Here is a 16892-nt window from a genome sequence, read left to right on the forward strand (position 1 = left end):
CAAAACAAAACACAACACACGTACACACACAGTGTATACGCCTCCTTTTTTTTAACAGCGATTTCGTAACGGTAATCTTCTATTATTTACATTTCCCCCCCCTTATTCTTCTTTAGAATATTTGTCCTTGTTGCCCCGTTATTTCTTATTTGCATTTTTCTTCCTTCATACTATACTTCATACTAAGAACAATACATATTATTATTACTATACATTATTATACACACATTTTCCACTTTTGACCTTTCCACATTTATTCTCCTCTATTATTTCTAGTCTCCCACCAGTCATACCACTTGTTCCATATTAGATAGTACTCTGTGTCTTCCTTTTCTTTTATCTCTTTTGTTAATTTGTCCATCTCAGCACAGTCCAGGATTTTTCTTATCACTTCTTCCTCTGATCGTATATTCTCATTTTTCCAGAACTGTGCGTATGCTATTCTTGCTTCTTGGCAATTCTATGGGCCAGATCTCTCCATGTCTTCTGATCTGTACTGTTTCCTTGAGTTATTCTATGCTCTGGCTAGTGTCAGTTTTGATAGTGTCCAGCCACCATGTTCTTTGGTGGCCAGGTGTCCTTTTATTGCTAACTTTTTCCAAACATCATTGCTTTTTCCAGTGCATTCCCCCGTAAATTGAAAATTATATTGAAAATATATTGTTACATTATTAGCATCATTTTCAGTAATCATGGCCAAAAGGAACTGTCCCTGGGTCTGCAGGGAATCTACCTGTGCTCACTGTATCTCCTCCCCCCCTGCAAATCCTTTTAAGATGGGTGGTGTAACAAACTGTCATCCATCCTCACAAGCTCTGAAGTTCACATACTTACAACCATTTGTATAGTGACGGTTCAAAGTTACAACAGCACTGAAAAAAGAGACGTACAACAGGTATGTATAACCATTGCAGCATCCCTTCGGTCACAGGGTCAAAATTCAGGAACTTGGGAGTAGGCATATATTTACAAGGGTTGCAGAATCCCGGGGGTCATGTGATCACTCTTTGCAATCTTCCCACAAACAAAGTCAATGGAGGAAGCCAGATTTCCTTAATGACCATGATTCCCTTGACTGCGGTTATTCTGGTCCCAATTGGTGATCCTAATTATGTCAAGGTCTACCTGTATTCACTCAGTGCAGCTCACTCTGCCCATCTTCCAAGGTTGGTTCTTTTCATTTGGTGGCTGACTTAATTTTGTGGATGGCATATGGGCTGGATTCCTTGGGGATCCAAATCTCGTCTCCCATGTGGCCTCTTTCATCAGCTGCCCCCTCCAAGGCCGCAGTCAGTTCCGACCCAAAGATGTTGGTGTTCCGGTAATTGGAGGTAAGATGGCCGAAAGAGGACTCTGAAGAGCTTTCCTCCCGATTTTCTTCATCTTGGTCATCCTGCAACTTGGTTGTCTCCAGCTGCAAGGAGTCAGTCACATCTGCCTTTTTGAAGGCCTCCTTGAGGTCACGCAAGAAGGTTGTCTTGGGGGCAAAGAAGAGGAGGAGAAGCACCAACCCTCCAGATACCCCACATAGGAAATAAAAGCCCACCTTTTCAGGAACACCTGCAAAGAGAGATGATGTTCAATATAGTTAGTCTGAATTCAGAAAACCGCTATAAGCCAGGGCTTGTTCAACCCTTGTTTATTGAACCCATCACAGTTCCCTGGAATGTTCAGTGTTTGTCCAGGTAGAGGACCATATTTGGCTTTGTAGTAGCTTCCTGGGTCCTACAATCCAAAAAGTAACTGATGAGGCCAGGAGAAAAAAATAAATTTAATTTCTCTTAAGTTGAATGAAAAATAAATATAACTAGCCTGTTTCTTCTCTACTATGTTCAACCAACAGAGTGTGCCTTTGCACGTGATATACACCACATCCTCTAATCCCTGAATCCTGAAGATGAAAAGTTAAATAGTTTTCTGGTCACACGGCTGGATATAAATTTGCCCTAAATTCTCAATGGTGGGAGAGAAATGAAAAAGAGTCACAGGGCTAGTGGAATCCCAAAGGGTTATGAAAATCTATACTACTAAAATACCTGTGTCTGTAACCTTTAAGTAGGCCAAATGGTGCATGATAGCACAAAACCTTTTTTGCAATTAAAGCACCTTAAATTGGCTAACCTACAAAATACATCCAAAATCCAGGATCCCCCTGACTCCCATGGAATTGAAATTTGGCAAATTTTATAAAATGCTTTCCAACATAAAATTATCATACAGCATGTTATAACCGAATACAAAACATCACGAAACATTTCTTGGGGACAGCTGCTGATGTCTGATTGTGCTATATAGTTCAACGTGTGTTACTTTCAAGGCAGAATTTGAATTTCTCCCAACATTTTGAAGAACTCTTCAAGTACATTGGAATCTCTGCCATGCTAGAAGGCATGGCGGGATCTGGTTACAGGTTGTGTCGTATGGGATGAAATTCTGTTGTCACCTCATGAACTCCTGTAGGGTCACGAATGATCACACGTACCCCAAATATGGGCTATTGTTTCCAGAGAGTTAGTAAATATCATCAGATTTTCTTGGAACTGCTTGGACAGCCTCGGCCCGGTGTACCAGCCACCTGTAGCAAATAAGGGATAGGATGGTCTTACTAAGGATGCCTCTGGTAGTAAGAGAAGAACGTTCCTTTTCTTAGTCTAGATCACTTAAGGGACAAGCACAAACTCACTGGCTCATGCATCTTTCGAAGGCCACACCTGCCAGATAGGAGATGGGTGACCTTTTGACTAATAAAACTTATATCTTCTTCTGTGCCACTGGTTTCAATGGTTTCAATGGCCAAGGGCTCCAGAGGGAGGAGAAATGACATCAGACAAGGAAGTGGGAGTATCTCACTGATGAGATCATCAGGCCAATAGCATCACTGATGCAGTTTTCATGATGATGTTCTGTTGATATGATCTCATAGGAAGTTTTCCAGATGAATGTGGCCAGTAATATCCACCTTTGGTCAGGTAGAAGGTATGAGAAGGACCATGTTTCCAAAGTGCACAGGGAGGGAGCAAGGAAAGTTTAAGGCAGCCATTTTGCGTCTCTACCCATACCATCCCAACGTTCTAAACTGTGCAAAAATGGAAGATATATTTATGACTCCATTCCCACAGACTGACTGCAGGCAAGACACTCCACTGTGACCTCAGGCAAGACACTCCGCTGTGTCTGCTCACAGTTATAACAGCCCCATTGGCACAATATGCTTCAGCTGGTTACCAGATTAATGCATTTCCGGCTTGCCACACTGCATTGAACCGAATAGCCTGCGATGTACAACATGCTATGCTGTCAAGAACAAAAGAGCCAAACAACCCTTGAACCAAGCTTATTATGTGGTGGGAATTCACAGTCGTTTCATTTCTCATCAGAAGCCAGCAGGAAATTATCTTGCTATTATTTGGCAATGTGCCTCCATGTTCCAGCAGCAAAATCCTGGGAAGGGATTATGTTCTAATAGAAAGGAATTATGTCAGTCCTACAGGCTGCTACAGGTTTATTATCTGCAGAAATACAACAGGTTTCTTGAGGGAATGCAGTTTTCCCTTGGGGAGCCCAGCTGAAATCTCATGCCATGGGGAAATCAGAAAAGAGCCACCGAGGGGAGAGCAGAATCCACTGGGATCTCTGTTCTCTTCAGGTCAGAGGTGCCCAGTGCAGCTGAGGTGAAAGAGATGCCGGATTCAAAAGCTGGAGAGTGGATTTCACGGATGGAGAACACTTGCTCGCATTTCTCAGGCACTTCCTGCTACCACTGAGGAAGGCTCCCTTCCATCGCGCAGACTAAAGGTGGAGAATACGAGATCCTTCAGAGCTTCTGAGCTACCGATCCCAGGATTTCTCACCCTGGTTCAATCCAGCTGGTGTTGAGAGATATATCATGGCAACATCTGGAGGACATCAAGGGTTCTTAGGAAGCATCTTCCTTCCTTTCCTTGGGCTGACTTTCCAGCTTTTTCTCTAGGGCATGTTTGGCCCAACTGGCACCCTTCTCACCAGGCTAGAAATTTGGGTCCCAGAATTCCCAAACAAAAGGCACCCCTTTGGGAAAACCATTCCAAGGGCACCCACCCTTTCTACAGTGACTTTCTATTTTGGATGCAAAATGGTCTGTGAAAATTTGGCCTGCTACCTGAACATAATCTGAGGGAACCTATGGAAAAATGTAGCAAGAACATCATCCCTCCACTTGATCCTGTTCATGTTTCCAGCCTGTGATTGGCGGGCTTCAATCAAAGATTTTTTTTTTGGTCTTTCCTTTAATGTTCTATTTTTCATATCCAAGTCTTGTTTTGCCTTGGGTGGCTACTAACCAGGTTCAGTCCTTATGGAACTATTTCTTGGACAGGAGAAAGTTACGTTCTTGTAGCAAACTCTGGAGTTTCATCTAACACTGCTGTTCTATTCTTTAGCAGACACATCGTGGCTTCTGGTTTCTTTGCACCCATTCCTGGCCTTCACAAGTTCAAGGACGGTCACCTCTACACCATGTGATGCAGGAGAAGATTGTTCCAAAGGTATTCTTTCAAAAGGCAGCTGGACTATCTTGTTTGTTTGTTTTTCTTTGAAAATGTTCCTCTTCTCAGTCAAGAAGCTTCTTCAGTTTAGTTCTTGGATGAGAAGTGAAACATTTTCACAGGGAAAAAAAACACCAAGACGGTCCAGTTGCCTTTTGGAAAAGCACCATGGGACAACCTTGACCTGGATGAATGAATGAATGAATGAATGAATGAATGAATCTCCATAGGAGAAGGTTGTCGGGAGGCGGCTTTTCCCAGATACTTCTCCATCCAGAGAAGTACTGTGGATTAAAATCAAGGCGGGATAATTACCGTGGGTGTAATCTGAGATTGAGAAGGGATCTTCCTGTGATTCACGTGTCGCCTCTTCTAGCAACTGCCTTGGCACTGAAAGACAACACACAGAACTGCAGGTGATGGGAAAAGCAAACAAAAGCTTGTCTAAAAGTTATTTTTCCCAGGGGCAAAGTTAACATACACAAAAAATAGACTTTCTGAAAAGAAGCGATTGGTTATACTAGCACTAAGAGAGAGCTGGACGTCACTAAATACTTACTTAGCCCTGGGGGATGAGTATGATTCCACTCTTAGGAGGAAAAGTATCGGGCCATATAAGCTGTGGCTTTGATTTGACAAGGATTTTTTTTTTCCAGATAAAAGTAGTCCTTGACTTACGACCACAATTGACCCCAACATTTCTCTTGCTAAGCGAGACAGCTGTTAAGTGAGCTTTGCCCCATTTTTACAACCTTTCTTGTCACAGTTATTAAGTGAATCACGGCAGTTGTTAAGTAAGCAACATGGTTTGGATTCCCCCATTGACTTATTTATTTATTTATTTATTTTATGAGACTTATATACCGCTTTAAGTGCAAGCATTCTCTAAGCGGTGTACACCAGTAAGCAATGTATATATATATTTACATTGCCCCCAACAATCTGGGTCCTCATTTTACCTACCCCGGAAGGATGGAAGGCTGAGTCAACCTTGAGCCGGTGAGATTTGAACCGCTGACCTGCTGAACACAGTCAGCTAAAGTGGCCTGCAGTACTGCACTCTAACTGCTGCGCCACCTCGGCTCATTTCATATTCATTGTCAGGTCGCAAAAGGGAACCGCCTAACCCTCATGCGAGCCGTCATAAATATGCATGAGTGGCCAAGCATCCAAATTTTGATCACAGGACCATGGGGATGCTGCAAGAGTTGTGAAAAAACAGTCCTAAGTCACTTTTTACACTGTCGTTGTAATTTGTGCAGGGTTGCTAAATGAATGATTATAAGTCAAGGGCTACTTGTATACCAAAGCTCTAAACATGTCTAACTTGGAATGGAGAACTGATCACTTAGCTTGTTTGTCGCTTGTCCTTCCCACCCCAAATATCAGCAGGTGAATTTGTTGTTCTGCTTACCACAAGTGTAGGACACTCTCAATTGTTTCTTCACCCCTGGGAAACACGGATCTCCAAATGTAGCCGTGTTAGCAACAATGGTGCAATTCCTCTTCTTGTGGCACCTCTGGGAAACTCTTCTCAAGGCATCCGGAGCTGTGCATTCTACAAATCACACACATACACAACGCAGTCAGTCCTGTTGGGAGTGGAGAAATGGCAGATTCTGGAGATTTGCTCAATTGTGGACTTTCCAAACACTTTCCCAAAGACTGACTGTCTACCAGAGTCAGTCTCAAATGGGCGATCACAAGTTTTGTTAGAGTTGAGGCACCATATTCTCTCAGATATGTATTCGATAGTCACCAGCTTGGTGTAAAGTTGGAGATGGCTTTCATTCATCGTTTACAAAATGCAGGCATGGCGTGAGTGAATCATCTTGTTCAGATTCTCAAAGCAAACAAAGCTGTTCATCAAGAGATGTTCCAGATGTTTTGCTCAGGCGATGCTCAGGAGATCCTAGAGTTAAAATATTTGGAAGGACCAGTTCATCACATTTGGTGCCCTAGAGATGGGTCGTTCAAGTTTTTTCAGGCCATGAAGCTATTAGCTTTTAAAAAAATAAAAAACCAGAATCCACAAAATGTCAAGTGTGGGTTTATTTTATTTTTATTTCTGAAGGAGAACAAATCCACCCTTTTTAACAATGGATGTCCTACATGCATTTTTCTCCTTTTTGTCTTTCGTCTCTCTGGAAACCCTGCAGAATTATTTGAATAAAACCCTGCTGTAGAAAGCATTCCTGGAAAGAGCCCAAGCTCCTTCAGTGTTAGTCTCACCACACAACAGTGTCATCGTGAAGTGTATTCTTTTTGACCTCAACATCTCACTTGCCCAACTTTCAACTGAAATAAGCCATAAAGGGAGAATAGAGTTGGCTACACGGAGAGCAAATTTCATGCCAATGTTGGTTTCTGCTGGATGGAGAATCAATACTCTAACCAGGGAAAGGGCCAGAACTGAGCAGGCAATCAACAGGCAACAAAAGGAGTTGCAAAACAAGGGCACAAGAGATTGGCATCAGCCCTTGCTAGAGTGTGCCTCTTGGCAGTTGCCAGCAATACTAATTGTTGACTTTTGTGTCCAGTAATGAAGCCCCAGCTCAGAACTAGCTACATCCATAGATAAGTAAATTATTTGTTTGTTTGTTTATTGCATTTGTTTGCACCCTATCTTGCCACGGGGCTACTTTAGGTGGCTTACAATAATAAAAAGGAAGAAAAATGAAAGGAGTATAAACAGGAGTACAATAATAGAACAATAAAATAAACTATAACAAAAGAACACAATTAGAATAAATACATCGATATGATAATCAGGAAGATGGATGGGTGGTGAGCAGAAAGCAAGGGAGAGGATAGGTGGAATCTGCCATCAATCCATGTTAGAAATTCTGTTTATATATAGCACCACAGATCAAACAAAGTGTACAGTCACCATGTGCTTTACTGCTTAACTGTTTTTCTGTAACGGGAAACAGAAAACAAAAGAACATAGAGTATATACCATAGATCCAAAATTGTAAACACTGCCATCTCCTGACTGAATACGACTGTAGTTGTTGCACAAAAATACATTCTAACAATGAATTCCAACAATGCAGCAGCCACCTCCAGTGTGGAACTGCCCCATTTGGTCTTGCAGAAGGGTAGAAGAGATATCCAAGAGGGGAGATGAACCAGAGTTGTGTGTCTGAAGGAGGTGATACTTCAAGGGATCTCTTTCCCTCTCCAAGCCTCAGAAGGCCTCCTTAGCATTTCAAAAGGCTGGCACCCATCACAACTGGCTCAGCAACAACAAAGTTTCCCTCATCTCCACTTCAACTCAAAAGGAAAAAAAAATGAAAAGGAGGAGGAAAAACAGTAGTGTGGCATTTTACACACCGCCCTAGGATCAATGATAGAACTCTGATCAATTTCAGCTTTCTTTGCTTGGACTGGGCTGCTTAAAGGAAGCAACAAAACCAACCAACCACCCTTCCCCTTTCAGGACCTGGGAGATTGTCAGAGGATTTGGTGCATTGGGGAAAGATCTCCAACCAGTCGCCATGATGGAAATACAGAGGTCCTGAGCAAACTTCCAGCTGGCACCAGATCCTGATGTGGAAGGACCCACAGACTCACCAAGTGCAGAAAATGCTTAGGATTGTCTTAGCAGATGCTGACCTATTTCAGGCTCTGTCCCGTTCATAGAATTACACTCCAACTTTCCTCGCAAAGGTCGTCCATAGACCGAAGAATAAATAGCTAGAACTGAGTTACTCCGACACTGTAGCCTCATCTTGTCATTTTCACATACAGTCTTGAGACGAAAATTGGCTGGAAATGAAAAACAGTCATTCCTCATAGTCTTGATTCCCCTCCTTGCTCCGAAATATTTTACAATCCCTTTTCCTTTTATGAAGGCCATGTTTGAGATAAGGGACTATCAGAACAGGTTATCAGAGGTACAGGATAGATTAATATTTTACTCTAAATAAGGGAGAGTAATGGAAGAAGAAACAAATAAGATTTTGATAAAATTAAGAAAGTAGAACATATGTGGAAGGGATATTTGAATTGAAAATGTTTTTATTTAAAGTTAATTTGATTATGGTAGAAATTGATGAAGCTTAAAAACAGGTTCAGGTTGAATAAATTTAAGCTAGAATTGGATATTCTAAATATATTATGCTATTTGAGGGGAAAAGAGAGGGAATATTTGACGTATTGATTATATTATGTATATATGTCTTGTTTTTTTTAAAAAAAATTTTTTATTCATAATACAATTAAAACAACAATGGACAAACATGACATTCCATCTGCAAAGGCTTGTATTTTAAATGTCTCTTTCTTGATTTCTAGACCTTGGATCTGTTCATCTTGCCGGATTGCTCTAGTTAATACCTCAAGAGATAATATATGTCTTGTTTTAAGATGTTTGATTACCCCAACACCACGGTGTGTCTTGAATATGTTGCTTTAAGAATTTTAAAAAACCAATAAAATTTGTTTGTTTTTTTTTAAAAAAGAACAGGTTATCAGAACAACATGCTAAAACCTGAAAAGGAATTCTTTTGAGCTGATATCAACTCTTAAAGGTTGTAAGTGCTGGATAATGTTTTGCGTAGACCCGGACAACTGTGTTTTATGCAATAATTCAATGACCAGAGTTAGTCAAACTACAATTAAGTATGATTTAGCCCCAGAGATTTTAATCAACAGTTATATGTGTTTCCAGATAAAGCTTCAAAATTTGCTTTCTCAAATTCAACAGGTGTTTAGATAAGCCTTTTTTCTCTCTCTCTCTCTTCCATTGAATTGTGTCCAGTTCTTGCAGACTGTCTGGATAAGTGAGTTTTCTTGGCAAGATTTTTTCAGAAATGGTTGGGCATTACCTCAACTAGGGCTGAAAAAGAGGGACTGCCCCAAGGTCACCCAGCTGTCTTTGTGCCTAAAGTAGGACTAGAACTCACACTCTCCTGGTTTTTAGACTAATGCCTTAACCACCATACCAGACTGGCTCTCTCAGATTAACTTAGTGGGATGCTAGCCGTGCCACTTCTTGTTATGTGAACAAATGGTCTGTTGAGGAATTTCTGAAGAATCATAGAGTGGATCCAATTATCCAGCCTTCCTCTGAGAAGTCTCTTATCTGCATCACCAGCTTTCACCCTTTCCCCAAAGCCCTCCAGATAGATTAAACTTTTGGCCTCTACTAATGATGTTATAGCAGCTTTGGAGAACCCCTTGCAATTCTCCGGAAGGGTAGAGCTACAAGTTTTCTCCTTTTCCACATTAATGCCTTGCTGAAGTCACTCACCAGGTCTGCATTTGTAGGAAACCACCAAGTATTTGTGTGTTCCTGGGCACGGATCAGGCCCGAACACTCGGCTGTGGACAAGGAAATGGCACCATCGGTGGTCCTGGCACTCATCCATCATTTTCTGGTGGAAAAGGAAATGTGTTAAGTGTAGCCATATCTAATTTAGAAAGACCACATCTATTCCATAGAAGTGCATAGGTTCTCTACAACCCACCATTGAAAAAATAAATGTACCACAAGTGCTTGATCAGGGGGCTGGACTAGAAGACCTCCAAGGTCTCTTCCAGCTCTACTCTACTCTACTCTACTCTTCTATTCTACTCTACTCTACTCTACTCTTCTATTCTATTCTATTCTATTCTATTCTATTCTATTCTATTCTATTCTATTCTATTCTATTCTATTCTATTCTATTCTCTCTCCTCTCTATTCTGTTCTGTTCTGTTCTGTTCTGTTCTCTCTCCTCTCTATTCTATTCTATTCTGTTCTGTTCTGTTCTGTAATGTTCTGTTCTGTTCTATTCTGTATTCTATTCTATTCTATTCTATTCTGTTCTGTTCTGTTCTATTCTATTCTATTCTCTCTCCTCTCTATTCTATTCTGTTCTGTTGTGTTCTATTCTATTCTATTCTATTCTCTCTCCTCTCTGTTCTATTCTATTCTATTCTATTCTATTCTATTCTATTCTATTCTATTCTATTCTATTCTATTCTTTTTATATACTTGTAACCACTGCAGAATCCCTACGGTCACACAGTCAACATTCAGGTGCTTGTTCTTTGGTGGCCTGGTTTCCTCTTATGCCCTAAGTCTAGTTTGGCTCTTTGTGGTAAAAGCAGGAAAACACTTTGCCCTCACATTCCCAGGTCTTTCCCAAGCCATCTCCAGGAGAAGTCTCAACACCAGCCAAGCCTTTGGGCAGCTCCCAAGTGCATCGCTTTGCTAGCCACTAGATGGCAGCCTGCCTTTCCCCAAACCTTCTGGGGGGGGGGGGTTCTGTTCTTGGCTCAGACAACTCAACAATCCAACTAGGATTGTTATGCCCTTGCTGTGGCACTTAAGAGATTGGTAATCAAAAAGGGATCTCCAGCACTGGCTGCCAGGGGTTTCATTTAGCTGAGATGCCCCATGTTGAGAAGGCTGACCCAGAAAAGCCCTCATTCTCTGTCGCTCTTCCTTTGCCCTCAAGGAAACCAATAGTCCTGCCTCCTAGAAGGCTTTCTTTTTCTGACGCTCCCTTCATTCTTGTTGATTGCTTTATTTGCTTAATGATTCCACATCATTAAAAAGGGGAAACAGCTTTTTAAAAAAGGATAGGAAGATGAGTTCTCTCTCTCTCTCTCTCTCTCTCTCTCTCTCTCTCTCTCTCTCTCTCTCTCTCCCTAGCATTTTCGCTTAATGCTGGGAAGAGAAAGGGTTCAGTTAACAATTGTAGTGTTAGTACCATTAAAGGAACTTTTTTTTAACTTTTTATTTTATTTTAGACCAACAAAACAAAACAAAGCACAACAAACATTACACACATACACACGTAATATATCCTTTTTTGTTAACAGCAATTTGTAACAGTACTCTTCTATTCTTTACATTTCCCCCCTCTTTCTTCTTTGAAATATTTGTCCTTATTGCCCCGTTGTTTCTTATTTACATTTCCTTTCTTTCATATTCTACTACTTACTAGGAATCCAACATTATTCATTACAGTAACACTCATATTTTTTATAAGACTTGACCGGAATTCCATCTAAGCATGGTGATCATACAAATATTCTCATATTATTTAGTGCATATACTGTTTTTACTCTAATACTATTTCCAACGTTAAAATTCACCCCTTTTCATCCAAGTATATTTATTTAATTTAATTTTTCTTTGGCATATATAATAATTTAAAGGAACTTTTTAATAGTATTTTGTTGGGAGCAGAGGTACCCCCATCTTGGAGAAGGCAGTCTTCTCTATCATTGATTCTGAAAGAGGATCTTACCCAGCCTAAGAATTATGGACCTATATCTCTTTTGAATACAGATTATAAGATTTTTTCGAAATTGTAGATTTTGATGTTAAAGAGATTAATTTGATGTTGAATCTTATAACAGCTGCAAGATTATTGGTGGGGCAATATTGGAAGAAAGACTCTTTGCCTACTATGGAAGAATGGATACTCAAGGTGTCTAATTTAGCAGAAATGGCAAAGATTTCCGCTTATTTGAAGGACTACTCACAAGAAAGATATATTTTGGTTTGGAGAAGATGGATAGATTATATTCAGAATAAATATGAGACTAAAAAGTATTATTTAGCTTATGAGTAAATTTCAGATATTACTCTTAGTTTTATGGTTTAACTATATTATTATTTTTGTATTTAATTTGTTAATATTTATTTTGAAAAGGAGTTAAAGCATGTTATAGATTTGACTGTTTGTATAGTTAGGTAATGTTAGTTAGATTATGATTGTTTATTTGTAACCCTGTAATCAGCTCTGGGAAGTGGGGTGGGAGGGGTGGGAGGGATTTGGGATATATATTGTATAAAATTTTAAAAACTTTTAATTAAAAAAAAACAATTGTAGTGTTTCTCTTAACAACTGCTCCCCCCCCCAAAAGGTCATAAAATGGGCACGACTCTCAACAAACTTTGAGCTCAATTGTGCTCATAAATCGAGGACTATCTGTACAAAAACAAAAATCCTCTTCTGCAATGTTAGAAGGTCTTACCTGATGGGCTGTTGCAGATGAGCAATCAACGTCCTCCCAAGAGATTTCTCCTGAGGCTGGACAGAGGTTTGGGCTGGGTACCCTTCGTCCATAAAAAGCAGAAAGTACGGCAATGGAGGTCTTGTGGGGGCAAAGTATTGTTAGTTGCTCCCCATCACAGGCATGGATTGTGTGGTTCTTCAAAACCTTCCTCAGATACCCTTGTGGAAGAAGAAGGTCACAGACGGCAGAAACCTTGAAAAACTTACTTGCACTTGACATTAGGCCAGGGGTCTCCAAGCTTGGGAACGTTAAGACTTGTGGACATCAGCTCCCAGAATTCCGCAGCTAGCCATGCTGGGTGGGAAATTCTGGGAACTGAAATCCAGAAGTCTTAAAGTTGCCAAGTTTGGGGGCCCCTGCATTAGACATGAGACATTACCCTCACATTGTATAGTCTAGAACGCAAATTCAGGAAGACTGATATTTAGGAAAATTGAGACAGTCTAGTCCAGACATGTCAAACACAAACACCATCCCTCTCAGAATGAGCTCACTTTCTTTTGATCGCCCCAGTTTTCCCTGCAGGAATAAGAGAAGTTTAAGAACTTTAGATGTTGTCATCTCTCATCTTCACCACAGTCAGCCAGAAGAAAGCAATGGGCAATGTTAAATCAGGACCCTCCTTCCTCCCAGTTTTAGCCCATCATCTCAGAAACTTACCTGAAAACTCAGGAGCTGCCTCCAGGAATGCTGGATAACAGGACAAGCTCACCACGGTTGCAACCAGCCAAAGCCAACCCATTAGCCAGGATCCAGGCATGGCACTGCATAGCCAGCCTTGATGTAGCCCAGTGCAATTTGCTGTTCTCTCTCATCTCCTTCTGCTGCTGGAACTAAACACTCCTATTGTCCATTAACAATGAGCTGGTTCTGTACGTGGCTGGCAGCGTGTGCATGCGTGTGTGTGTGCGTGCGTGCATGTTTGTGTGTGGCTAGCTAACTAAAAGAGATCCAGTAAACCTGTGCTGGCTTTAGACATCATCAGGCCCCAACTTAAAAACCAAAATAATGCTTTTTATTCCACTGATAGATGCACCTTTTCCTTGTCTGAGTTCATTATTTTACTTTATTTTTGTAAGAACCTTCTATAGACTCTAAGCCATTCAATTCGCAAAGTTGCTGAGTAGCATTGAAGTAATAATATGGGTTAAAAACAATAAACACCATAATTATAGTGGCAATATCCATTGGCAGTGCTACCCAACAGCAGCAGAGTGGTTTATATTTATAGAAGTGATGAATGCTCCAACATTGGACATTTTTAAGAAGAGACTGGACAACCATTTGTTTGAAATGATATAGGGTTTCCTGCCTGAGCAGGGGGTTGGACTAGATGGCTTCCAAGGTCCCTTCCAACTCTGTTATTCTATTCTATATTGTCCCAAATACTTTCCTGAACAGCTGTCTTCCCAACTCTTTGGAAGCCCAGCCAAAAAGGGGCAATCGAGGTGTCCGGGGGGAAAGCTATTCCACTGAAGAGACCATCACCAAGAAAATGCAGTTAGGTGATCACTGTAGATAGTGTTCTTTTAGTGTGGAGACCCTTCACAAGACCCTTGTCCAGTTTTTGTCAGACATGCAGATTCAATCCAGAGAAGGCATCTCAGGATGTCCAAGAACTGAGTAAGATTACTGGTGGCAAAGAGCTGGTTTGATTGCACCTGGAAGCTAACTGTCATCCAGTGCAGCTCCCCATAGTAAAAATCTACATTAGTGATCCATAGGAGTTTCGTGCTATTTTCTATATTGAAACTATTCAGAACTTTTCAGGCACTGCCTTCCCGCAACAGCAAGAATCCGAATGTATACGGGAGCCCCACACAACGCTTAAAATAGCAAAACCTCTTCCATAAAAAAAATCCAGAAATACTCAACACTACCAGCAAAATCCTATTTCATTCTAGCTTGGTAGCAAAAGCTCATTTAGCTGTTACCCAATTTCTTCCGACAACTGTTATTTTAATTAACTGTTTACCCTTCTTTTTCAGCAACAACATTTACCCAATTAATTAGATTATTCCTTTCCGCATTGTGGTAGCATCGCTCTTTGGGTTTTCCTGAGTTAAACCGTTTCTAATTCCCGATGGTGGCCCTTTGCTATTTCTAACTGTGCAGAGAAAAACCACGCCGTGGCTTTCCAGATGTTCCCGGAATATAATTCCCAAGATCCCTCACCATTGCTCAGGCTGCCTAAAGAGCTGAAAAGTGAAAATTCAGCAACATCTGAAAGCCAGAGACGCCTACAGTAGAGCATCCATTAATTCAATGTTTACATTGCTATTTAAACAGCTGTATTGTGCCATGAGCCTCCAAGACGTTAAGTTTAACACAGAGACTGCTTGCCAAGAAGGGAGAGATTTAAAGTGGAAGAACTCCACTGCAGCAAAACACACATTGTGTCAGTTCTTTAACAATGTGCAAAGCGACATAGAGTTTGAAAGCTCAGATTTGGTAGAAGACTGCAGCCAAGAAATTAAAAGACGCTTGCTCCTGGGGAGGAAAGCTATGGCAAATCTAGACAGCATACTAAAAAGCAGAGACATCACCCTGCCAACAAAAGTGTGTATAGTCAAGGCCATGGTTTCCCCAGTTGCAATGTATGGCTGTGAAAGTTGGACCGTAAGAAAGGCTGAGCGCCAAAGAATGGAGGCCTTTGAACTATGGTGCTGGAGAAGACTCCTGCCAGTCCCCTGGACTTCAACGTGATCAAACCAGTCAGTCCAAGAGGAGATCAACCCTGACTGCTCTTTAGAAGGCCAGATCCTGAAGTTGAAACTCAAATACTTTGGCCGTCTAATGAGAAGGAAGGACTCACTGGAGAAGGGCCTAATGCTGGGAAAGATGGAGGGCAAGAGAAGAAGGGGACGACAGAGAATGAGGTGGCTGGATGGAGTCACTGAAGCAGTAGGTGTGAGCTTAAATGGACTCCAGAAGATGGTAGAAGACAGGAAGACCTGGAGGAATGTTGTCCATGGGGTCACGATGGGTCGGACACGACTTCGCAACTAACAACAACAACAAAATTTGTACCCATTTTAAAAGGCATTCCTCTAGATCAGGGGTAGTCAACCTTGGCTCTTTTATGACTCGTGGACGTCAACTCCCAGAATTCCTGAGCCACTTGTGCTGGCTCAGGAATTCTGGGAGTTGACATCCACGAGTCATAAAAGAGCCAAAGTTGACTACCCCTGCTCTAGATGCTTTGGCTAACCAATGCTTCTGACTGCGATGCTTTTAAAAGGTGAAGTTTTCAGCAGCAAATAAATACACAGCAGATTGCACCAACGCAGTCGAGTTGAAGATTCTGCCTTATCTGTCCCTTTTCACAGTGAGCGAAGAAACGGAGGTCAACAAGGACAAAAAAACAAGAGGCAAATGTTTCTCGCCCATTCTGCTTCTTAAGCAGAGCTGTGAAAGAAGGGCATTGTTTGTGATGCAATGTCAAGGGACAAATAGCACCTCATGCTTTTCCTCGTGGTGTGCTTTGGAAAAGCAAAACAACAGTAGCAGCAACAACAGCAGCATAATTTCCTCCAACGCCTGAGCTTTATTAAATTGTTTCGGAAGGGAAGCCCTCCCTTTCCAAAGGAAAAGGGAAAGATTTTTCTGTGTCTTCTTGAGTTTTAAAGCACACACTCACACACAAACGGTGCAGTAAATTGATCTGGTGAATTGGGTCTAGAGCAGTGGTTCTCAACCTGTGGGTCAGGACCCCATTTGGGGTCGAACGACCATTTCACGGGGGTCGCCAAACAATGCAGTCCGCCATTTTTTCCCCCTTTTTCCTTAGCTGTGCTACTCCCTTTTATTCTATTGGCTTTTGAAAGCCAATAGAATAGACTCTCTTGAATAGACTCTAATTCTATTGGCTTTCATAAGCCAATAGGAATTGTCCAGGCTGTCTCTGCCCTGCTGAGCCCGCCGAAAGTCCCTTTCTGCAAACGGTGCTGCACCAGTTGAGTAGTCCTCGACTTACGACCGGTTGAGTAGCCCTTGACTTACGACCGGTTTGGGGTTGCGGCATTAAAAAGGTTGAGAACCACTGGTCTAGAGAATATCAGAGAGCCAGTTTGGTGGCATTCTTCAAGGCATCAGGCCAGAAACTGGGTGACTGAGAGTTCTAGTCCCACCTTAGGTACAAAGTCCTCTGGGTGACCTTGGGCCAGTCAGTTTCTCTCAGACCTAGGAAGGAGGCAATGTCAAACCACTTCTGAAAAAGCTTGCCAAGAAAACTGCAGGGACTTGATCTCTAAGGATCAGACATGATTGAATAAAGGGAGAGAGAGAGAGAGAAGGAGAGAATTTCAACCAGCCAGCAAGCTATGCTCTCTTATAGGATCCATTCTA

General features: G+C 41.5%; 1 protein-coding gene across 2 annotated transcripts; it reads right to left on the reverse strand.

Moving 5' to 3' along the window:
- Positions 1-343: 343 nt before the first annotated feature.
- On the reverse strand, positions 344-15112 carry LOC120302577 (protein eva-1 homolog C-like). Of its 2 annotated transcripts, XM_039331190.1 has the most exons (8): positions 13206-15112; positions 12504-12703; positions 9781-9904; positions 8142-8294; positions 5938-6081; positions 4839-4913; positions 2483-2575; positions 344-1560 (listed from the first exon to the last, which is right to left on the reverse strand). In XM_039331190.1, the coding sequence occupies exons 1-8, from the start codon at positions 13303-13305 to the stop codon at positions 1178-1180; spliced, it is 1272 nt and encodes a 423-aa protein (XP_039187124.1). In that variant the 5' UTR covers positions 13306-15112; the 3' UTR covers positions 344-1177. The 2 variants fall into 2 exon arrangements, with proteins under 2 accessions (XP_039187124.1, XP_039187133.1); XM_039331199.1 differs by lacking the exon at positions 2483-2575 and having other exon boundaries at positions 13206-15111.
- Between the last annotated feature and the right edge of the window lie 1780 nt (positions 15113-16892).

This window comes from Crotalus tigris, unplaced genomic scaffold (genome assembly GCF_016545835.1).
Source record: "Crotalus tigris isolate CLP2741 ecotype Arizona unplaced genomic scaffold, ASM1654583v1 scf7180000017622.5263843, whole genome shotgun sequence".
Lineage (NCBI taxonomy): Eukaryota > Metazoa > Chordata > Lepidosauria > Squamata > Viperidae > Crotalus > Crotalus tigris.

Excerpts from the sequence above, each read along its gene's own strand:
- LOC120302577 (XM_039331190.1), bottom strand. The coding sequence starts at position 13,305 with ATGCCTGGATCCTGGCTAATGGGTTGGCTTTGGCTGGTTGCAACCGTG. Across the intron at positions 2,576-4,838 it reads AATCTCAGATTACACCCACG|GTGGCTGGTACACCGGGCCG; the intron begins GTAATTATCCCG and ends TATTTGCTACAG. Across the intron at positions 1,561-2,482 it reads AACAATAGCCCATATTTGGG|GTGTTCCTGAAAAGGTGGGC; the intron begins GTACGTGTGATC and ends CTCTCTTTGCAG.